This window comes from Choloepus didactylus, chromosome 7 (assembly GCF_015220235.1).
Source record: "Choloepus didactylus isolate mChoDid1 chromosome 7, mChoDid1.pri, whole genome shotgun sequence".
In the NCBI taxonomy this organism is placed as follows: Eukaryota; Metazoa; Chordata; class Mammalia; order Pilosa; family Megalonychidae; genus Choloepus; species Choloepus didactylus.
Window position 1 is genome coordinate 104918529 of NC_051313.1, and position 23477 is coordinate 104942005.

Consider the following 23477-nt stretch of genomic DNA (forward strand, 5'->3'; position numbering starts at 1 on the left):
CTCCTAAGGATTTACCTAAGAGAAATGAAAATATGTGCAAATAAAAAGGTGTGTGCCGAATATTCATTGCAACTTTAACGATAATGACCCTAACTGAGAAGCCACACGCATCTCCATCAAGCCTTATCTTCACCCCTCTTCCAGATTCAAACAAGTAAACACAGTTACTTCCAACCTGAGTAAGTAGAGGAGTGTTGGTATCCAGAAATACCTTAGATTATCCAAAATCCAGTCATTTAAATATGAGTATGTCTACAGTTACAGGAACCGTAATGCCTCAAATCAAGAAAACTTACCACCAAAGTTCTTAACTATTTTGTCCATGAGCCTTTTTGGCCATCTAATGAAGCCGATGGACCTCTTCTAGGGAAAGCATTTTTCAATTAGTAAAATAAAATACAGAAGAGACAAAGGAAACATATTTTATTAAAATGAAGCTATCAAAATATTAAAATAACATTTGTGATACTGTAATATAATGTTTCTTTATTGATGTATTAAATAATAAAGCCTAGAAAGAATTCCAAGAATTACCATAATTTCCAACTAATGATGAGTATAAATGTTATTTCAAGGTACTCATGATCTGAAGTACCATGACTGAAATATCATGCTATATTTTCATGAAATATCATGAAAATACCTGAGATGTCTATGTGTAAGTGTCCTAGGAGCTGTGAATTCTACTGTGGTTCGTTTCCACACTCATAATTGAAGGAAATTCTACATTTTACTTGTGGGTTAGTAAATATAAAGATATATTCCCCACCCCCATCCCCATCCAGGCAAGTTCATAGGCAACTTCAATCCTATGCAGTCACAAGAATAATTAGTTTGGAAAAGGACTCTTGAAATTATGACGGTCTGGCATTCCAAACCTGGATGGACATCATAATAATTTAGTGAATATTTTAAAAATAGAAATTACTGGGATTTAGCCCTGACTGACTGAATGTGCTGGTTTGGATATATTATGTCCCTCAGAAAGCCATGATCTTTTAATCCAATCTTGTGGGATATTTGGATTAGGTTGTTTCCATGGAGATGTGACTCACCCAACTGTAAGTGATAATTTTGATTTGATTATTTCCATTGAGGCGTGGCCCTGACCATTCAGTATGGGTCTTGATTAGTTTACTGGAGCACCATAAAAGAGCTCAGATCCAGATGCTTGTGAATGCTGACGCTTGGAGATGCAGACAGAAGAACGTTTGGAGACGTTAAGCTAAGAGATGAAGCCCAGAGTTTGCCGCAGAATATGCTCAGACGGGACCTTCAGGTACTTAGAGAAAAAAGCATCCTGGAAGAAAGAACCAAGAATGCACAGTAGTTGAGAGAGGAGCTGAAACAAAACCTGGGATCAGCAGATGCCAGTCACTTGCCTTCCCAGCTAACAGAGGTGTTCCGGTGCCATCAGCCCTTCAGTGAAGGTATCCTCTTGATGCCTTAGTTTGAACACTTGCATGGTCTTAGAACTGTAAATTTTCAACTTAATAAATCCCCTTTATAAAAGCGAATCCATTTCTGGTATTTTGCAAAACTATTAGATTTGGATATGATCTTGGAGATCCTCTTATTTTAAACAATGTAAGATTAATGTCTTATAATGTAGAATAGTGGGGACATAGTGATAGAAGCTGGTGAGGGGGAATGATAATCTAATATGTTCAGATATGTTAATGATGGTGAATTCAGAGGTATGGGAATGGATAGGGGTGACGATTGTTTGCTAATGGGATTATGGGTATCAGAGCTGTATTGAAGGTTAATAGGATTGAAAGGGCTTGTTTAAAGACTTGTTTCCCATAGATCAGCACCACAAATGTAGATAGGTGCTTGCATGATATACTTCTAAGGTATGACACTAGCACAGAGAGTTGACAATGGAAGGTATATGGGAAAAATCTACTTATTGCATACTAGGGACTATAATTAATAGGAATTCCATCCTAGTACCACACAAATACTAGGGACAAATAATTAAGGGCTGACAAGAGCGAAGAGGTGTTTTGGGTCATAAGAATTGTTTAAAATGGAGAGTGATGAGGATTGTACGACTAAGTGATGATAACATGAGATATGGATGGATTATCATGGACATAACATATGCTATGTGAACTTAGGAACCCCTATTTTATAAGTCAAGCCCTCGATCTTGAGGCTTGCTTGAGTGAAACTTATGGTTGTATAGGGGAGGCTAAAGCCCACCTATAATTATGCCTAGGAATCACCTCCAGAGAACCTCTTTTGTTGCTCAAATGTGGACTTTCCCTCTCCAAGCCTAACTCTGCAAATAAATCCATCACCCTCCCCCCCATTGTGGGACAGGACCCTCCAGGTGAGTGAGTTTTCCTGGCAACATAGTACATGGATTCTGGGAATGAGCCTGACACTGGCATAGAGGGATTGAGAACACCTTTTTGACCAAAAGAGGGGAAAGAAAGGCAACAAAGTAAGGTTTCATTGGCTAAGAGAATTCAAATAGAGTCAAAAGGCTGTCCTGGAGGTTACTCCTATGTAAGCTTCACCTAGATATGCCAAATGACCACAGTATGATAAGCCCAAGTCAACAGTAGTCATGAGAAACTTAAAGAATACCTGTATCCTTATCTGAGACTCTATAAAAGTTGTACTCATGAAGTTTATTCTTCAGAAATATAAATCCTTCAGGGAACTCCTATGTCAGCTAAGTCCCCAAACCCAGAGGCAATGGCCTCTTCAAGAGCATCAACCAGATGTGTCCCCTTTTCTCATAATGTCAACACCCCTTTTCAACATGAACAAGTTAGGGTGGTCACTGCCTAGACATCCCTGAAGATCAGGAAAGTCATTGAACTAGAGGAAGGTGTAGCAACAGACAAGATGGAATTTAACAGAGGATTATGAATACTGAATCTCTGTATAATTTTTTCTTTCTTAGTTGTTAGGGTATTCAAATAACTAGAAGGAAAGAATTTAAATGGTGGAACTGTAATTCATAGCATCCTTTGAAATTTGCTATATAGCTACTTGTTAAATTGTAATTTGAAAACTATCACCTTTTTGTATATATGTTATACTTCACAATAAGGAAATAACTGAAACTATGGCATTGTAACTCATAGCAACTTTGGAAATTTCCTATATAACTACTTGTTAAATCATATTTTGAAGGATATTATCTTTTTGTATATATGTTATATTTCACAAATTGGAAATAAATGAAACTATGGACATAATATTCTTTGAAATTTGCTCTCTAACTACCTGTTAAATTTCAGTTTGAAAGTTATTATTCTATGCATATATGTTATTGTCTACAAAAAAAAAAAAAAAAAAAGGTTAAAAAAAGTGAGTGTTCCCATTCCAAAATAACTGCCAGTTCCCTGCTGAGTCAAGCCCAGGATGGCCCCACTCCTCTTCCAAGGCCCTTTCTACAGCATGATGCTGCCTCTGCTTCATAAAACAGGTATAACTAGTTACTGACCACCCATGAAGGTGGGAGGAACAGATGAGGACTTCAAATGCAAGACTCTCCATCTGCTGCAAATCCTCAAATGAGCCTCCCTGAAATGGACTGGCTGTCATGGCAGAGTGAGGGTGGTAAGTTCATCTCTCACCCATGCATCATGTGAGGGATGAACCCATGGTCACTGTGAAGTGACCTAAGCAATGAAGATTCGTTGGTTGAGAGCTCAACCTCAGGGGCAAGAAGATAGACGCACCTTCATTCAGGGCTTTGCTGGCATAATAATGCTTGTCAGCAAGCCATTATTTTTTGTTATGTATCTGGGACACTGAAGGGTGAAAATGTTTAACAACTTCTTTCCACGTGGGAGGTATAGTAAATTAATGCTTGAGATGCATTATCTCATATAATTCTCACCACACCCTATATCATAGCCACTATTATCCCCAATCTACATACGAGGAAACTAGAGAGGTTAAGCAACTTGCCCAAGTTCCCACAGACTGAAGGGTTAGAGCTCCATCCAAATCCAGGCAGGCTTTAAAGTCTTATACCTGTGTTCTAACATCAGCCAGATGTCTTAGGGCAATTCACTGAACCTCTCTGACCTTCCGCTTGCGATGTCATTGGGGGATAATAAGACCTGTCTTATAGATGTGTCATACAGATTAGATAGAATACATTAAAGTGCTTAGTAGAGAGTCTAGCATGCAACAAATTCTTCATACAGGGAAGCTATTTTAGTGTCTTCTTCCTGTTGTTCTCATTTACTACACAAAACCTCATGGGGGGGGAAATATATTATGTCCCTTAATGTCCCAATGAGAGCAAGTATGAAAAGAGGGAACACTGAGGACACGGGAAGCCCATGGGGTCATAGATATGTTAAGGGATCCTAAAGACACTTTGTATATTACAATTTGGTCCACATCTGTGTGGACAATGGAAGACAGGCTATTATCCAGTCTTTAAAATGAGACAATGGATATTTATGTACTGAACAATGGAGAGCCTGGACTCCTGGACTCTTGTGACCCTCGGGGAAAACTGAGCTCACTTTGTAGATGAGGACACTCAAATCTGGGTTCATTACTCAGTGCAGCCAATGAAAGTCACACGGAATGAAGCTGAGGAGGAAAAAAGGGTTTATTGATGCTGGCAGGAGAATGGGAATTTTCCCAAATCTGTCCCCTCAAAGTGATTTTTCAATTGGCTTTTATGTAGGTCAGAGACAAAGAGAAATAATCATCTAAGTTAACAGGAAACAGAGGTCTGAAGAACTTCAGTATTTCATCTAGCCATTTCCTACCTCCTTCAGGATCCCCATCCTCTGTGATACCTGGGAAATGTGCCTCCAGAGTCTAGTGAGATAGATGAGAAGCTTTATTCATATCTAGTAGGTCTGGGGCAATAGATGACAGTTTATTCAAATCTGGGTACAGACTTTGCATTTATATATTGCTCCTTTGTAAGACTAAGCGTTCTCATTCACAGCTTGCTTCCAGCTTTAAAGTTATATTTAAAGGCTGTTTTAAAGGTTACATTTTAAGACTACTTTTGCAATTTCCAGCTTGCTTACAGTGTTAAGATTATATTTAAAAGTGACTGTTACAATTTGTATAGTAATACAATAGCCATTACATGGAACAGATAAAGAGTACCAATTCTCACAAAAACCCCAAGAAGGAAGGATAATTTTGCCTAAGTCTGCTTGACTAATAAGTCCATGATCTTAAAACACTAGACTCATTAGGAAACACTGAATGTAAGGGGAACAAATCAATTCAATATATTGTAAGCAAAGATGATATTTTATAATGAAAAGTAGCATTTCACATACCCCTGAGTAAGGAAACAAAAACAGGAACTAGAAAGTTGTCACCTCTCTCTCGGTCTTTTGCCTTGGTCCTCTCTCTCTTTGTAAAACACCTCTCTATACCTCCTCATCCCTACTGTGGAACTGACCACTCCACACTTCCAAAGTTTTATGACGTTTCAAGTTCCCAGGAGAAGAATCTTATTGGTCCAGCTTAAGTAAAATGTCTTCCAGTCACTGAGGATCAGTACAAACATGGCAATCAGGAATCATCTCTGTGAATTAGAGCACATAGTGAAAAGGGATTGATGGTCAGGAAGTAAACACTAGAAAAGGTGTCCTATGTAGCTATATTAATTTCCTACAAGATGTTCAAGCATTTTTCATGTCAAAAAGATCAGACCAAATATGGTCTGTATTAACACAAGCTTTAATTGAAGAATGTCTAATAAAGATGTTAGGTGGTCAAAGACATTGATTTAGGCAGAGAAGTTAGTGTTTTGGTTTACTAAAGCTGCCAGAATGCAATATACCAGAAATGGGTTGACTTTTAACAATGGGGGTTTATTAAGTTACAAGTTACAATTCTAAGGCCATGAAAATGTCCAAATTAAGGCATCAACAAGAGGATACCTTCTCTGAGGAAAGGCTGCTGGCATCCAGGGTTCCTCTGTCATGTGGGAAGACACACAGCAACGTCTGTTGGTCCTTCTCTCCGGGTTCTGGTTTCAGTGGCTGTCTCCAAATGTCTCTGGGTGTTCCTAAGCTTCTCTGAGCTCTCTCCAAAATGTCTCTGCCTTTTATCCTCTCATAAAAGACTCAAGAAAGGGGATTAAGACCCATCTTGAAAGGGCTGGGTCACAACTCCATGGAAACAACCTCAGCAAAAGGTCCCACCAAACAATGGGCCTGCCCCCACAAGAATGGATTAAAATAACATAGTCTTTTCTGGTTACATAACAGCTCCAAACCAGTATAGTTAGTAAACCTAGGATGTGGAGTAGCCAATTAAAGTAAAACGCACTAGACCAGTCCCCTGATGGAGGCCTTACGTGTTGCCTGGGTTTTATAGCAGTGCTGCCCAATAGCAACAAAATGTAAGCCACATTTGTAATTTTAAACTTTCTAGTAGCCACATGTTTTAAAAAGTAAAAAGAGATAAAATTCATTTTGATATATTTTATTTAGCCCAATACCCAAAACATTATCATTTCAACTTGTAATCAACATGAAATATTATTAATGAGATACTTTACATTATTTTTTGCACTGTCTTCAACCTCTTATGTGTAGTTGACATTATACACATCAAAATTTGGATGCCATATTTTCTTTGGAAATACCTAATCTGTATTAAGAGTTCATAAAATTTACGGTTGAAAAAGCAGAACTGTAATCAAATTTTCCATTACTTTATGCTTTCTTATTATTATATGGGATGAAATTCATTCATGTCAGGGTTTTTAGTTTTTTCTCCCTGAGCTGGTCTCCAATGTCCAGACTGTTCCTCCTATGTAGAAATGATCAGGGATAATGAAGCCCATGCTGGGATTGGGGTCTCTATCACACGAAAGAAAAAAAAAAAAAATAGCTGGAAACTTGCAAATATATTTGTCTATATGACCATAAACACTTTTTTTTACCCATAGATTGAACTGAGTATGCTGGAGATTTGGAGGATTTTGTTGTCACTTTTTTTTGCATTGAAAAAATTCAAGTTTCCTTATTATTATTTAATTGACTATGAGGGGTTGGAAGATACCGACAGTGCAAATCACTGATGAACAAAATGCAAGCAGCCTACATTTATCCCCTCCTGGTGTTTCTTGTGGATGGAAGGCATTAGCAAGAACCAGATCAACTGACAGATCATGAACTACTGGTGGAAGCTAGCTAGGTAATGGTCTATGAGTAAAATCAACACATTCCTAACAACCTCTAGTCTGGTGACAGGGGAAATATCCTGCCATAAAAAATAGGTTCGATTTCCTCCAGCTGCTTTACAGAGGCTCCCACCTTCTCACACTCTCCTCTCCTTGGTATTACTGAACCAGGCAAGGCGTCGATTCTTCTTATTGTTTTTCTTATTACTCTTTTGACCAGGGACAGGAAGAGATCGCTCCAGCTCCCTTTTCTTGGCATCCCAGTCTTTGTCCCGCTGATCCAGTGGTAGCCCTTTCAGGTGGGCAGCATGGCGGTGCTCCCAGCACTCAGCCTCAGCCCTAGGAAAGGGAGAAGAGAAAGATTTCCAAGTACATGGAGCCAAGGAGCCAAAGGGCCTTTGGAATCTGCCCCTTTTCCCTCCCTCTGGACACAGCACGGGCAATTCAGTGGCTCCGTGGAGAAAGAAGGCCAAGTCTGATCATTTCCAAAGGTACAATCAGGGAGGTCTCAGACACTTAAGCAACTACTAGGAAGTGGAGCAAAAATGGTGTGACTTGAGTGTTATGTTAATAGAATCAAAGACCAAGAGCTCACTGGTAACTTCGGTGAGAGTTGATTCAGTGCAATGTTGGCAGGTGAACAATCATGTAGCTCAACTCTCGGGTAGCTTAGATGTGTAGGGAAGAAGGAAGATGCAGCCAAAGCTACAGGGGCCTCAGAGTAGAGGATGAACTTTTTTGGTGTTGTTTAATAAAAACTATTTGAACATGTTCATAGTCCAAAGAGAAGTAAAGGGAAGGAATAGAACAAACTGAAAACCCAGGAGACAGAATGAAATAAATAATAAAGGAAATAAAAAAATAAAGGAAAGATGGCCTTGATGGAGAACAAAAGGATGGGGTCAAGGGACCTGTTCATGGCAGGGCTAGGAAGGCAATGGTGAAAACACATAGTTGCATAAAATCTGTTGATGTAGAAGGCTGTAAAATGTGTACCCAAGGGCTTCAATTTTCTCTTCCAAGTGGAAGGCATGTCCTCTGAGATACTGGGCTGAAGTGTGATGAGAACTTGAAGTTGTCAATGAGAGAGTAGGAGGGGAAGAGAGAACCCAGCTTTTCTGAACATTCAGCTGAAGCTAGAAATCTTAGAACTTCTGGTTGCACCCATCTACTTACTGGAGTGATTTTCTCTAGCAGAACAGGTACATGAGTGGAGAAGACAGAAGATTGATCCAAGGTTGGGAATTTCATGGTACATGCGATGGAAAGACAAAGGGTTGGAAAGTTAACAACAGTGGGAAGAGAGTAGAAGAAGCTGCATATCATGGTGTCCAGACAACAGGCAAAAAAACAGTGAAACCTTCAAGCAGGCGATAGATTGAGAAGGAAAAAAGAAGTTCAGTGAGGAAAGGTCTTGAAGCTCTCAAAGAGACAATGAAGAAAGGGAGCTATAGTCACATAGTGGTATCTTAGCATTTGAGTTCAGAGAAAAACGTCTGCTGATGCTGAGGTCCAGTGTGGGTGAAGGGAATTGAATTTAGGAGGTGATGGCAGGAATTGGGGAGAAAAAAGAATCTTCCAGTCAGGACTCAAGGTGTTATCTTTCTGCTCCCCAAATTACCTTGATTGTGGTTTGGGATATTTCTAACATGAGTTGTCACCCTTACAATAGGGTCTCTTGGATTACTTCTACAGATAACTAATGTCATCATAAGCAAAGATTTTAATAGTTTAACTTTCTGATATTAACTTTATTTTCAAGTTCTCAGTAGGGCATTTCACTATCACCCCCCAATTATCTATCTGTCTGTGTAAATCATTTTGGTTTCCAAACAATGCTACTCTCACTCTGCTACTTTGTTTTTTCTTGTATGCATTACTTATGGACCCAACCAGATTATAAATGCCTAGATTTTATTTCCATCCCTCTCAGAGCTGGGACTATTATGTGCATAATCAGTGCTTGAATTAAGTATCATTCATTGACTATCTGGCTGAATGCATAAATGAACAAATGCTAGAAAATCTCTCCTCTTTGGTGTGTGCATGCATGCATGTGTGTGTGTTCAGGAGAGGTTGATAGATGAATAAAATTTTTTAAAAGATAGAAGAATCCTTATTGATGATAGCTTCTATTACCTGTCTCATTTTAAAGTTTGACTACCTTTTAGGAATCTGAAGGGGGCCCATAAATATTGGACCATGTCCCATTCTTGAACTTGGTGTCCAACCTTCCTTATTTGAGGTAATTTTTGTATAATCTAAAACAAAGGGTAAATACAGTTTCCCACCAAATTAGTCATTTCAGTAAAAGATAATCACAATAACTCAAACAAAAGTCATCTGACTAGATTTCCTCATTTCATTTTCACAGCCCTTGACCTGAAACCAATGTGTCAGCAAAGATCCTGGTCACAGGCTCATGTTTCTCTGCCCTGACTAGAGCTGGGAAGAAATGAACTTTCTTACTTACTTCTCCAGGAATGCCACACAGGCTTTCTGCCCATAGATCTGTGCAATCCTCTTTGGAGTGTCTCCGAAGAAGTCAGGGGCATCGATGGCAGCATGCAATCCATGCAGAGCTTTGAGCACATTCAGATGGCCTGACTCAGCTGCAAAATGAGCTGCAGTCCAGCCCACATCAGTTACCAGGCAGGGCCTGGCTCCATATTCAAACAGGAGGTGCATCACATCCATGTGTCCTTAGATTACCAAGAAGAAACAGGGTGAGATTAAGACCAAAAAAAAATGTCTCTGCTGGCCTGATGTCAGGGCCAGCCTAGATAACACAAAGGAGGGGAAAAGCTTTGCCTGTGAGCCTCTTCCAGCTTCCTAGCATCATCCCCTCCTCTCTCCTGCCTCCTTCCTCTCCTTACCGGGCACTCAGTGTCCCACCCAACCCTACCCATAAATCTTGCCTCTAGCTGGGGCCTGAGTCCTCTACATCTCCCCTGTGTTCCTTCCTGGACATTCCCCCGACCTATCCATTCCCTCAGGCCCCACGTAGGAGTCTTGTTTTCTCTTCCAAGTCACACAATACCTACCCCTTCTAGCATTGATAAGGTTCACTTTGCTTTCAGCAGTCTCAGTTCTAGTTTCAAATAAATATTTAAAATCCCATTTACATTGTAGCACAGGTTAAGAGCACAGGCTTTACAGTCAGATAGATGTGGAAATATTGCTTACTAACTGTGGCACTTGGACAAGAAACAAATGTCCAAGTCTTAGTTTCCTCATTTGTAAATTAAGGATTGTGCTGGTTTGAATGTATTGTGTCCCCCAAATGCCATTATCTTTGTAGTTTTGTGGGGCAGACGTTTTTGGTGCTGGTTGGATTTGCTTGGAGTGTGCCCCACCCAGCTGTGGGTGATAATTTTGATGAGACGTTCCCATGGAGGCATGGCCCCGCCCATTCAGGGTGGGCCTTGATCAGTGGAGCTATATAAATGAGCTGACTCAAAGAGAGGATATGGAGTGCAGCTGGGAGTGATGTTTTGAAGAGGAGCAAGCTTGCTAGAGAGGAACGTCCTGGGAGAAAGCCGTTTTGAGGCCGGAGCTTTGGAGCAGACGCCGGCTGCCTTCCCAGCTAGCAGAGGTTTTCCGGACGCCATTGGCCATCCTCCGGTGAAGGTGCCCGGTTGCTGATGTGTTGCCTTGGACACTTTATGGCCTTGAGACTGTAACTGTGTAGCGAAATAAACTCCCATTTTATAAAAGCCAATCCATGTCTGGTGTTTTGCATTCTTCAGCATTAGCAAACTAGAACAAGGATAATGCCACATACCTCACTGAATTCTTATGAAGTTCAAATGAAATTGTAGACGTAAAGCACACAGCATAAAGCTCAGCACATAGAAAATGCTCACTAAAAGGTGTTTTAGTATAAGCAACATAATTTTGAACTTAAGATTTTTGCAAAACTCTCCTGACTGCTTTCTCTGCAGCTAGCTTCACTTCTAATGGTCAATCCATTCTCTACACAGGAGTCAAACAAATTTTTAAAAAGCAAATTTGACTATGGCATTTTCTTACTCAATATCTTTCAGTGGTGTTCTATTGACAAAGCCCTTAATAAGCCCAGTAGTTGAGTTTTTGCCACTATCCTCCTCCAATTCTACAATTAAGCCATGGTTAGGCAGAGGGGATGCAGAGATAACAGCGATGGTCAACACAAAGTCCCTGTCCTACTACATGATACTCCATTCCTCTTCATGGATGAGACTGCAGAGGACTAACATATACTGAGAGCAGACTATGTGCTATAGGCACTGTACACCCATTGTCTGAATTCTTAACACAGAACTCCAAAACAGAATTATTTTGCATTATTTTGCCCATTTTGTAAATGAATAAACCAAGGCCCAGGGAGGTTAAACAACATGCTTAAGGAGATACAACTAGTATATGGAGGCACCAGGATTGGAACACAGGCCCACCTGGCTCCAAAGACTTGGTATTTCCACTAACCCATAGCCCACTGAATGGCAGGCTCAAAGGTATGGATTATACCCAAGCATTGCCACTCACCTTTGATTGCAGCCCAGTGAAGTGGGGTCCGGTCATTCCAGTCCACATCCTTGTAGTTTGGGTCACAGAGACCTTTCTTTAAAATCTTTTTCACTAAATTGTAGTCTCCCGCAGCCACAGCTTGGTGGAGCTTTGTCATGTCTGTCATTTTGGTCAATTCCATGGCAGAAAGCAACTGCAGGAGGGACTTGCCACTTACGAAATTTCCTCCAACTCTTTATTTCTAGCAAATGATTCCATACATTTCTGTATCACTGACTTTCTCTCCTGCCTCTTGAATTTTCCCCCAGGGTTACCTAATGTGTCTTCTCTGCTAAATGTATATTTGATTCTTATCTACTGTGCTTGGTTCATGCCAGTCCTCTAAAAAAACTATCAATTTTTGGCTTAGGATGGTTCCCCACCACCTACAGGATTATGTCTCAACTCATGGGCTGGCATTTAAAGCCCTCTAGTATCTGGCCTCAAGCCACTTTCTAGTGTTTCATCTATTCCTACTCCAAAGTGCTAGTAGTATGACCTTGAATTAGTTGTGTAATTCTGTGCCTCAACTTTCTCACCTGTAGAATGAGTCTAATCTGTGAGAGTTGTTGTGAGGATAAAATGATAATCTATATGTAAAGTGAATACTAAATACAGAGTAGGTGCACCATGGAAATCACATACTATTGCTACACCAATAGGGGAGATGGACAAGATGGAAACATAAAAATAAAATAACTGCAAATTGTTATTAATGTTAATGCTATGCTATAAATCAGCCATTCTCAAACTACAGTCTACAGACTCTGCGAGTTCCCTGAGACCCTCTCAGTGGGTCCACGAGGTCAAAATTAGTTTTATTATAGTATTGAGATATTGAGGTATCTCACAGTGACTTTGTTCACTGTGTTGACAATTGCCCTGATGGTGCAAAGGCCATGGAGGGGAAAACCGTTGGTGCCTTAGCTCAAATCAACGCAGTGACACCAAATGGGACTCTAGCTGTGGTATTCTGCCATGGCACACACTCACAGCAAAAAGCAACTAAAATATCAGTTTCACAGAAACATCCTTAAAGAAGCAGTAAGGATTATTTTATTAAATCTTCATCCTTGAATATGTAATTTAATAAAGATGAGTTTTAAATATTGCATAATGAAAAGTGTCAACATTTGGAAAATCTGGATAACTTGGTGAACCACTATTTAACAGATGATAAATGGGTGTTGTTACAAAATCATGCATGGGTAAACAGATCCATTCAAGACATGCCAAGGGGCTTTAATGAAGCAGAGTTTGAAAAGTACATTAATATCATTTCAGATTCCACATTACAACTAAACTTTAAGAAACAAGTCAAGTTGTGCTATTGTAACAAAGAAGAATATCCACAATTATTTGAAAAGGCTAATAAAATACTCCTCTTTTCCAAATATATATATATATATATAAAACCGGATTTTTCTTCATTTGCTTTAACCAGAACAATAAACTGAATACAGAGGCAGATATGAGAATCCAGATATCTTCTATTAAGCCAGGTGCTAAAGAGATACCCCCACCCCAAAAAAGCAAAACAATGCTATTCTTCTCAAATGGTTCTTTTTGTTGTTATTTTGGAAAATATTTTTCATAAAATGTCATGCTTTTGTGTAATGGGTTCATTAATGGTATTTGTAAATAAATTAATAAACATTTTAATTTCTTTCTCAGTTTTAATTTCCAACAGGGTAAATATCAACAGATATAATCCACCTAAACAAAAGTTCCCTGGGGATCTCAATAATTTTTAAGAGTGTAAAGGGTTCCTGAGGCCAAAAAGTTTGATACCTGCAGATATTAACAAATAAGGAAAGGGACAGACAAAGAGTAGGAGAAAGCCACTTTAGATGGAATCATTGGGAATATTCTCTTGATGTCAACATTTCAGTTGAGATCTCAAGAAGTTGTTGGAGTAAACCATGCAAATTATGGCCCAGCTGCTCTCCAGGAACTTGTTAGCCGCCCCCCAGACCCACTGCATCAGAACTCTGGAGGTGGGGCTCCACAGTCCCTGCTCTACTGTGCTGAGCCCTCAGGGGAGTCCAAAGCACGTGGAAGTGTGAGATCATCCCCATGGTGGGAGAGACAGAAAAGTAGCATAATTAATATACAATAATTAATATACAATGCCCCAAGTACCTTGATGGTGGTGATTCTCTGGAGGTAGATAGAAAGGATCATTTGCCAAAACTTGGAAGTAAAAGAAATATTCTCTGAAAGTGAGAGCTGAGCTCAGTCAAGAAGAAATGAATAGAGTCATTGTGGCATGACTGCAAGCATTGGAAGATCCCAAACTAAGGCAGAGCATGATGAAGCCTGGGAAGCCCATTCTGTGAGGTGCAAGTAGTCCCAACTTAAACTACCGAGCAGACTTTTTTCTGTAAGAGGCCAGATAGTATATATTTTAGGCTTTGCAGCCAAGTGGCAAAATGGTAGCCATTATGTAGGAACTTGTATAAAAGAGAGAAAAACTCCTGCTCTGCCCTGCTCAGTTTGCCTACAGCACAGTTTTTGCCTTGCAGACCTTCACTGAAGACATTCTCAGGGCAAAGAGCAACTGGTCTGAGGAGTAGGGGCCTGGCTGGTTGGATGTCAGTTTCACTCTGCCTTAGTGCCACCCTGATTCCCACACGTTCATTTCTTTTCCAGGAGAGCCCGGCCCGAGATGGCAGCTGGCCAAAGGGGAGGCAACTCTCCCAATCACCAACTCCAGGACAGGGATTCTGCGGCTTGCAGCTCGGTGCCCCACAGCTGTCAACAGCGTAGGCCCTAGTGTGTAGACGGTGACCACATGGCCCTGGGCAGTGGGAGCAGAGAGCGCAGCAGGGGCGGAAGGGAACATCTGGGCTTGGTCTCTGAGGCCCACAGGGCTAGCCCATTGGAGTGGCGGCACAGGCTACCGAAACAGAGGGTGCGTCAGACTTGGATGGTGGGAGATTTTTTTGTTTATTTATTTGTTTTTTGTTTTTTGCTTTTTTTTTTTTTCCTTCCAACCTCTGTTGTTTACAAATCATTGGGAGATCTTGGTAAAATGCAGATTCTGACTCAATGTGGGGCAGGGGGTGGGGGTTGAGATTCTGCATTTGTAACAAGTCTCCACAGCATCTCTAGTTCATAGACAATGCTTTGAGTAACAATAGCTCTCTAAAACTGAAGTAAAGTAAAGGCAGTAAGGATGCAACAGTTGTTCTCAACCCAGGGACTAAATGAGAACCACGTGTGGATTTAAAAAAAAAAAAAATACAGATGCCTGGGCTCAGCTCAGACAAAGTGAATCAGAATCTCTGGGTGTACAGGACAAGAGTTATGCCATTTTGCATGAAGTAGGTGCTCAATGCTTATGTCAGGTATAAGAGAAGATGGCATGGGTTTATTATTTTTTTTAGTAGAAAACCCTAATACCGGAGTATTTTATATCTGATAAAAAGGTAAGCAAAGAGTGTTTCTAATCTGTAGGTGTCATTAAAACTCAAACCATTTTTAGAACAGGTGTCTGGAAGCCTCTTTGCTTGCCTTTCACAACAAACCTTTATGCAGGTTTAAACTTAAACCAACCATCTGTTCCACATTTGAGTTCATGCCAAGAATACTCCACCAGATGAACAGTAATTCAAGTTGAAGTGTTAAATGGATAGCTAAATTTATTTGCAGAAAAATTGTGACAAGCTGATCCTAAAAAATTTCATGTGAAAATGCAAGGGAATAGAATTGAGAGTTCAGGAATAAACCCTGATATTTATGGTCAAATGATTTCCATCAAGGGTACAGGGCAATTCACTGGGGAAAGAATAGTCTTTTCAACAAACGATGCTGAGAAAACTGGATATCCAGATGCAAAAGAATAAAATTGGACCCCTACCATATGCTATACACAAAAATTAATGCAAAATAGATCACAGACTTAAATGTAATACCTAAAACCATAAAAATCTTAGAAGAAACCATAGGAGTAATGGTTTTTAGATGTGATACCAAAAGCACAAGCAACAAAAGGAAAAAAAATAGATAAGCTGAACTGCATCAGAATTAAAAACTTTTGTGCTATGAACAATATCATCAAGAAGATGAAAAGGCAAATCACACAATTTTAAAAAGTGGGTAAACAATCCAAATATACACTTCTCCAAAGAAGATATCCAAATAGTCAATAAGCACATGAAAAGATGCTCAACATCATTAGTCATCAGAAAAATACAAAGTGACAATGAGACCACATCCCACCCATTAGGGTGACTACAATTTAAAAAAAAAAAAAGCAAATAATAATGAGTTGGTGAGGATATGGAAAAAATTGCCGGTGGAAATGTAAAATTATGCAGCCACTTTGGAAAATAGTTGGCAAATCCTTCCATTTATGTGAAAGGTCCAGAATAAGGAAATCTATAGACACAGAGAATTGATTAGTGATCACCTAGGGCTAGGATGCTGGTGGCATTGGAGAGTGACTACTAACAAGTACAGGATTTCTTTTAGAGGTGATGAAATGTTCTAAAATTAAATGCATGGTGAGGGTTGTACAACTCTGAGTATGTAACTAAAAACCACTGAATTGTAACTTAAATGGGTAAATTTTATGGTATGGGAATTATAGCACAATAAAGTTGAGGTAAAAAACTTTAGCTCATTTAAATATAAAATATAAAAAGATAAATGAGGCTATTAATTAGAGGCTTTCTAAAACACAGTTTATTTGCATAAAATACACACAATGCCCTAGCCTACCACTTACTACTGAAATTTGGCAAACTTTCCTTCACATGGATCCTTGTAAATTTGATTTAGTACACTTGGATTCCTATCTTTCTGGTAGAGATGTCTCAGTTAATTTACAAAGTGGCCAGTAAATCTAAGTTTTAGTAAATATGAATGATCTATAATGACTATACGAAATGTCTGGAGCCAGAAGTAATATAAAAATACTTACTGTTTTGTTTGAAAGCTCAGGGGCTCTGTTTGCAAGCAGTCTTAGTTGTTCCGAGTCTTGTTGTGTTTACCATGGAAACTGACCCCTCCTTCCTCATTAAAGCCTGCAAATCAACTTCAGCATCCCTGGCTGGTGGGATGGGGATTGGCCCTCTGTATGGCACTGAAACTCTTCAGCAATTCCCATCTGCTTCTTTAGTCCAGTGTGCTCCTTAACAGACTCTTCCAAATAACATTTTATCAGAAAAAGGGGAAATTAAAACAAACAAACAAAAAACAAATATCCAACGTTTGCAGCTCACATAACATTGTGCAGGAGATAGGCTGTTACCACTTGTACATAGGAGATGTCTGTTTCATGTGGAGCGGGAAAGAGAGCATGATCCCACCACCTGCAGAACCAGCTGTGGGATCTTATGCAAGTTCCTTAACTTCACCAAGCCTCTGTTTTTTCAAGAAGAAAATTATGTTTTAAGATCTTTCTCATAAGGCTATTAAGAAGATTAGCTAGAATAATTTATAAAGCACCTGGCACAGGGTAAATGCTTTAAAAAAAAAAAAAAAGCCACACTACCAAAAGTCTGCAGGCACTTTCTCCTTGCCTTACCTTCTGGCTCCCTTGCTCTAAGCATCTACCATCTTTTTGATGATACTTCTGTAAATGACCTTCTTCCCTCCCTTTCTCCTTTCTTTCTCTCAGTGCAATCTGAATGTGCATCTGTGTAGCTCCTCCACATACTGACTCTTGGATGGGGCCTATAAAGGGCTCTACATTATTGCCTTGGCTTCTGGTACTCTTCCATCCAGCCACCCTTGGTGTCATGTCTAGACAGTTCATTTGTTCTAGCAACTCCTGTGAATCTATTGTCCCTAGTTCAACCACCTTGAGGGAGTCCATTTCGAAGATAAATTCACAAAAAAAATATTTCCCTAGCATCTTATCACACATTTGGGAAAAAACAAACAAATCACATGGCTCTTTAAGGAGTTATTAATCTAGCTGTGAAGATAAGCTGTTGCACTAGAAAATGTCATTGTGATTATGCTAAATGCCCTAAAAGAAGCACTAAAGCTCTTTAAGACCTAGCATTTAAGAATCCTAAAGGAGAAGAGGGTATGTTGGATAGCTTCCATTTGTCCCTGCAGATCCACACTCCACTCCTCTTAACCCTGGAAAGTTGATCTGCTTAGATGTTATCCATGGACTTCAGTGCCCTCAGGCTTCCAGAGGAATTTGCTCAGTCTTCAGCAAGAGACTGGAGGGTGGATAGAGAGTGGGGTAGGAATAGTTGGTCCCTTGGCTTCCTTCCTAACTGTTACTATGATCTTCCTGCAAAGGTCAAAACCTCTCCATAGAGTTAGCAGATCCAGTCATTGCTTTCTCCCTTGTTCCTTCAGGTCCAAGAGGAGTAAGAGATCCCCATTGTCATTTGTCCAGAGGTATCGCACAATGTCTTATTGAGTTCCCTAAGTTCTGCTCTCACTTTTGTTAATAGTCCCTTTATTAAACACTCATCAAATAATATGGTTTCAAGCTGCCATATACTTCCTGCAAGGACCCAGACCAACAACATGAGAATTCAATAAGCAAAGGGGATGTCACAACATGGAATTTAGAATGGTTGAATGTAAAGTTAATTGAATATGTGAGACCTAAATGAAAAGGAAGTTGAAGCCAGAGGTCCACAATGTCAGTGTATCTGGACTTTATTTCTCCTTCTGTACAATGGAAACATCAACAGTTACTGAATGGGCAAATAAAACAATTACAACTCTGTGATGCCTAGGTTCATGTGTCATCTTTGCCAGGTGATGGTGTCCAGGTGTCTGGTCAAGCAAGCACTGGCCTAACCGTTACTGCAAGGACATTTGTAGCCGGTTAATAAACCAGAAGGCTAGTTTATCAAATCATCAGTCAATTGACTGCATCTGTGACTGATCACATCAATGACGGGCATATCTTCCTCAATGAGAGCATTCAATCAGCTGGATTTAATCCAATCAATTGAAGACTTTTAAGGGAGACAGAGAGAGAACCTGCACTTCTTCGGCTAGCTAGCATCTCCTGAGGAGTTCATTGAATGCCTTCATCAGAGTTGCCAGTTTGCTGCCTGCCCTACGGAATTTGGACTCACACATCCTGCCCTATGGAATTTGGACTCATGCATCCCCACAGTTGCATGAGACATTTTTATAAAATCTTATATTTACAGGTATCTCTTATTGGTTCTGTTTCCCTAGAGAACCCTAACTATTACAAACTCAATCACTTTTAGAGAGGTAATTTTGCCACAGTTCATAATATATTCTGGGATGAGGTCACTGTTGAAGGATGGAGAAGAATTAGAAGGCAATAAAAATGCACATACTCTGACTCAGAAAATCCATTTCTAGAGCTTATCACAAAGAAATAGTTAACAACATGCACAAAAATTTAACCGCAAGGATATTCACTACACTACCATTTAAAAAATTAAAAATTACGAACAACTCAAGTTCCTAATAAAAAGGGATAAAAATTATATAGCTTTGTGAACTGATGCTGTACATGGGGATTTACTGACTTAGTAAAATTTTACTATTATATTGTTAAATGGAAATAGAATCCTATAAAAAAGACCCAGACACGTATGACACCAGAAGGAAAAATAGAGGATAAAGCTAGGACTGTATAACTTAGCAAAAACTAGGATGGACAATAATGGTGATTAAACTTAGAAATATGAGAAAGTTTTTACATGAGGGAGAACAAGTGAATGTCATCATTGCAAGGTGTTGAAAATTGGATGGTATATGAAGAAAAATACAATCAGTGAAAACTAGGGTCTATAGTTAACATTAACATTGTAATATTCTTCCATTAATTGTAACAAAGGCAATAGACCAAAGCTCATGTCAACAGAGGGGTATATAAAGGAGGGGTAGGGGATTTTTATTGTTCTTGTTTCTCTTATTTTATTTTATTTTTGTTCTTTATTCTTCTATCTTTTTTCTTTTTTTCTTCCTCTTTTTTTTTTTTGTTTGTTTGTTTGTTTGTTTGTTTGTTTGCAGAAGAAATGGAAATATTCTCCTATAGACTGTGGTGGTGAAAGCATAATTATGTGATTATACCGGGAGCTATTGATTGTTCACTCAGGATGGATTGTATCATGTGAGAATAAAACTGCTTAAAAACTAAATGAAAGATACAAGTGCTGGAGAAGCTGTGGAGAGAGAGATATACCTATTCACTGTTTATAGGAAAGTAGAATGTTGCACGCATAAGCTTGGAAGAGCTGAACACAGGGACATGAATAGACATTTACACCCTGGTGCTTATGGTGGCAGTATTCAAGGTTTGCAATGAATGGAGGTGGCCTTAGGGTGCATCAATGGGTGAACAGAAGGGGGACATATGGTGTATGCATACAACAGAATACTGAACGGCTACAAGAAGGAATGAAGTCGTGAAGCATGCAACTTGGCGAGTGAAACGTAATGACATTATGTTGAGTGAAATAAGCCAGAAAAAAAAGGACAAATATTATAAGGCTTCACTATTACAAACTTATTATAATGAACAAATGCTGAGAATTGAATTCAAGAGCACAGGTACCAGAGGACAGAATGTGGACAGAGTTTGGCAATCAATGATGCAGGAGTTCAGAGTGTTCGAGGCTTGACATAAAGGTTCCTAGATTGTAAGCTCTTAGAGCAGTCACATCTATTCCTGAGTTTTGACCGTTATATAGAGATGTTTATTTGGTACAAAATGTATATTCTCTGTAGCACGCTTTCTAATATAACCTGCATGGTCAGTTTATTTAAACAACATTGTTGCATGGAACCTAGAATGGGAACAAGATCTTGTTATTCTGTACAGGTTAATGAGATACCCTGATGCACCCCAGAGTACTTTGTGCAGAATATAAAAAAGTATTTGCAAAGTCCCCTTGAGGGACTGGGGAAAAATGTCATACTATTAAACTTCCCCACCTAGGGAATTCCTGATACGCCCACAAGCATTAGGGAATCCTAAGTTAGTAAGTCAAGCCCTCAATCTTGGGGCTTGCCCTTATGAAACTTTTTCTTACAAAGAAGAAGCTAAGCCTACTTATAATTATGGCTAGGAGTCACCCCTAGAGGACCTCTTTTGTTGCTCATATGTAGCCTCTTTCTCTTAGCCTACTTTGCAAATAAACTCTCTACCCTCCCCCTATGTGGGATATGACTCCGAGGGACGTAAGTCTCCCTGGCAATGAGGGACAGGACTCCCAGGGATGAGCCTGGCCCTGGCATTGTAGGATTGAGAATGCTGTCTTGACCAAAGTGGGGAAAAGAAATGAAACAAAGTGTCAGTGACTGAGAGATCTCAAATAGAGTTAAGAAGTCAATCTGCAGGTTATTCTTATGCATTATATAGATACTCCTTTTTAATTTCCAGTGTATTAGAATAGCTAGAAGGAAATACCTGAATTATTGAATGATAATCCAGAAGACTAGATTCTTGACAATAATTGTATAACTATATAGCTTTTATCATGTGACCATGTGATAGTGAAAATCTGGTGACTGATACTCCTTTTAACCAGTGTATGGGCACATGAGTAATAAAATAATGAGAAGATATACACAAATAATAGGGCAGATAAGAGGTATGGGATGGTTTGGGTGTTCTTTTTAATTTCATTTTTTATTTTTTTTAATTTTTTATATTTTTAAAATATTTTTTTCTTTATTTTGGTGTAATTAAAATGCTTGAAAATTGATATATGACGATACTGTGTGCCATTGATTGCATACTTTGGATGTATTATATAGTGTCTAAGCATAGCTCAATAAAATTGCATTAAAGAAAGGAAAGAAAAAAATGACCCAGTATATATGTATGTATGTATCTAATTGTTTAAGTGAAAAAAAATTAAAAGGATATACACTGAAATGGTAACAGACGTTATCTTTTGATGTTGGCATGATGGGTGATTTAAATTTTCTTCTGGCATTCAACTGTATTTTCCAGTATTTTTCCTATATTGAGTATGTGTGACTTATGTGAACAAAAGAAATATTTTATAATTGTCAATGGTAGAGCTTTTAAGGACCTTGATTATCATGGAATGGGAAGGAGGAAATGAATGACATTGTGGATGTAGAATCCAATAACTTGGTAACTAGATAAAGGTGCTGAGTGACTGTGAATCATTGGGCCCTTGAGATAAATCTGGGAGTCTTAGACTTAGCACAATACCTCCTACATCTTAACTGAAGTCAGCAGTGATGCAGTAGGCAGCTGTCATCAACTACTTGGGCAGGGAACAGTGACCTGGAGATAATAGAAAACAAGCCAGATCATAGAAAACAGTTACTGAATGCATACAAACAAGTCAATTGCGACATCCAAGGTCCTCGAGTCCCTGAGTAAATCAAGCCTACAAAAGGCATTAAAACACTGCTACTGAGAAATGAAGGCAAACATTTATTGGGTAATAAATTTTGGAACTGGCTAATAACATTGTAATAATATTGAATAAAAGATTCTTTACCGTCTCTCCATTTCAGAAACTTATAGGGAGAGCCATCCTGAATCTGTAATCCTCCAGAAGTGCTTTACTTCTGAAGTTTGAGACTTCAAAGTCCATTCTTTCCACTTTTGTAACTGCCCACGACTGGTGGTCACACAAACCACCAGTTCATTTGCATCTCCCTCCTTTCAGTTCTCAAATCTTTCTCTCTTCTCCTTCTCCTTCTGCTTCTGCTTCTTCTCCTTCTCTTCCTCCTCCTCCTCCTCCTCCTGCTCCTCCTCCTTTCCCTCTCTCTTTCTCTCCTTCTCTCTCTGAACCCCCTTTTCTTCTTTCTCTCTCTCACACATGTGTGTCTATAAGTACAGACACATCTATGCCAATAGCTAACATTTATTAAATGCTCCTTCTGCTTGCCAAGCATCATTGTTCTTTTAATCCTCACTGGGACTTTATGATGTTGATCCTATCATTATTTCCATTTTACAGATAGGAAACTGAGGGGTTAAAAAGGCTATATAATTTGCCCAATGCCTTTGAGCTAATAAAGGTAGCCCTGTATTCAAACCCAGGTTTGTCTGACTCTGCCCTTTTAATTCACTGCACATGTCTAGGAAAGTGTCTGGAAGATACATAGCAAATTGTTAAATAATTACCTGATGGGGTTGGGATTATGAAGGAATGCCCACTTTCTTTTTACTTTCCCGTTTTAGATTTAGATTTTTAACACCATAAATATATTGCATCTTAACCAGACAAAGATTCCATATTTTCAAACCACTATCAGTTTCTCATTTTCTTTGCCTTTGGCCAATTCATTCTCCCAGTTCCTAAATCCAGAAAACTCTCCTCTCTGTTCTAGCTCCTGGACTAGCAAATGTTACCGGGGAAAAGCACATCACCACACGTGTCAGCTCCACGAGTAATAGGCAAATTCCAGCCTCACAGGCCTAGATGGAGCTCAGAATGCTTCAACCATCCCAAGTCAGAGCCTGTTACCATCCCCCAGATTTTCACTCTCATCATTCCTTCTTACTCAAGCTATGACCATATCTCTTTCTATTTCATCTTCATAAAAATGTCTTAAGAGTAGTCTATACTTCTTATCTTCTTTCACACATTTTTACTCCTTACCTGACTCCTGCTTTTACCACTCCATTACACTAAAATTGATTTTAAGGCTGACCAATAGCCTCCTAGTTACTGGACTTCCATAGCCCTTTCTTTAGGCCTCATCTATCCTATTTGACCAACAGTGTTGATCATTCCTCCCTTTTAAAAACCCTTTTTCTTTCTTGGCTTCTGTAGAACTTCTCTCCCCATTTCCTTCCTCACTTTGACCAAGCATTAGCAATTTC

The 23477-nt window shown here is 39.2% G+C and overlaps 1 protein-coding gene across 5 annotated transcripts; it reads right to left on the reverse strand.

The window, feature by feature from the left end:
• Positions 1 to 488: 488 nt before the first annotated feature.
• ANKRD66 (ankyrin repeat domain 66) lies at positions 489 to 16677 on the reverse strand. 5 transcript variants are annotated; one of them, XM_037844515.1, is made up of 5 exons: positions 13838 to 13856; positions 11675 to 11849; positions 9621 to 9849; positions 7281 to 7486; positions 489 to 1300 (listed from the first exon to the last, which is right to left on the reverse strand). In XM_037844515.1, exons 2-4 carry the CDS (start codon positions 11835 to 11837, stop codon positions 7285 to 7287), a joined length of 594 nt encoding a protein of 197 aa, XP_037700443.1. In that variant the 5' UTR covers positions 11838 to 11849; positions 13838 to 13856; the 3' UTR covers positions 489 to 1300; positions 7281 to 7284. The 5 variants fall into 5 exon arrangements, with proteins under 5 accessions (XP_037700443.1, XP_037700442.1, XP_037700444.1 ...); XM_037844514.1 differs by lacking the exon at positions 489 to 1300 and adding an exon at positions 6026 to 6824; XM_037844516.1 differs by lacking the exons at positions 489 to 1300; positions 13838 to 13856 and adding an exon at positions 16623 to 16677 and having other exon boundaries at positions 6031 to 7486; positions 11675 to 11897.
• Between the last annotated feature and the right edge of the window lie 6800 nt (positions 16678 to 23477).

What these genes read in the sequence shown, in the direction of transcription:
- ANKRD66 (XM_037844515.1), bottom strand. Translation starts at nt 11,837, where the DNA reads ATGGAATTGACCAAAATGACAGACATGACAAAGCTCCACCAAGCTGTG. An exon ending in TCACTGGGCTGCAATCAAAG is followed by an intron (nt 9,850 to 11,674) that starts GTGAGTGGCAAT and finishes TGGTAATCTAAG; the next exon opens with GACACATGGATGTGATGCAC. An exon ending in TGTGTGGCATTCCTGGAGAA is followed by an intron (nt 7,487 to 9,620) that starts GTAAGTAAGAAA and finishes TCCCTTTCCTAG; the next exon opens with GGCTGAGGCTGAGTGCTGGG.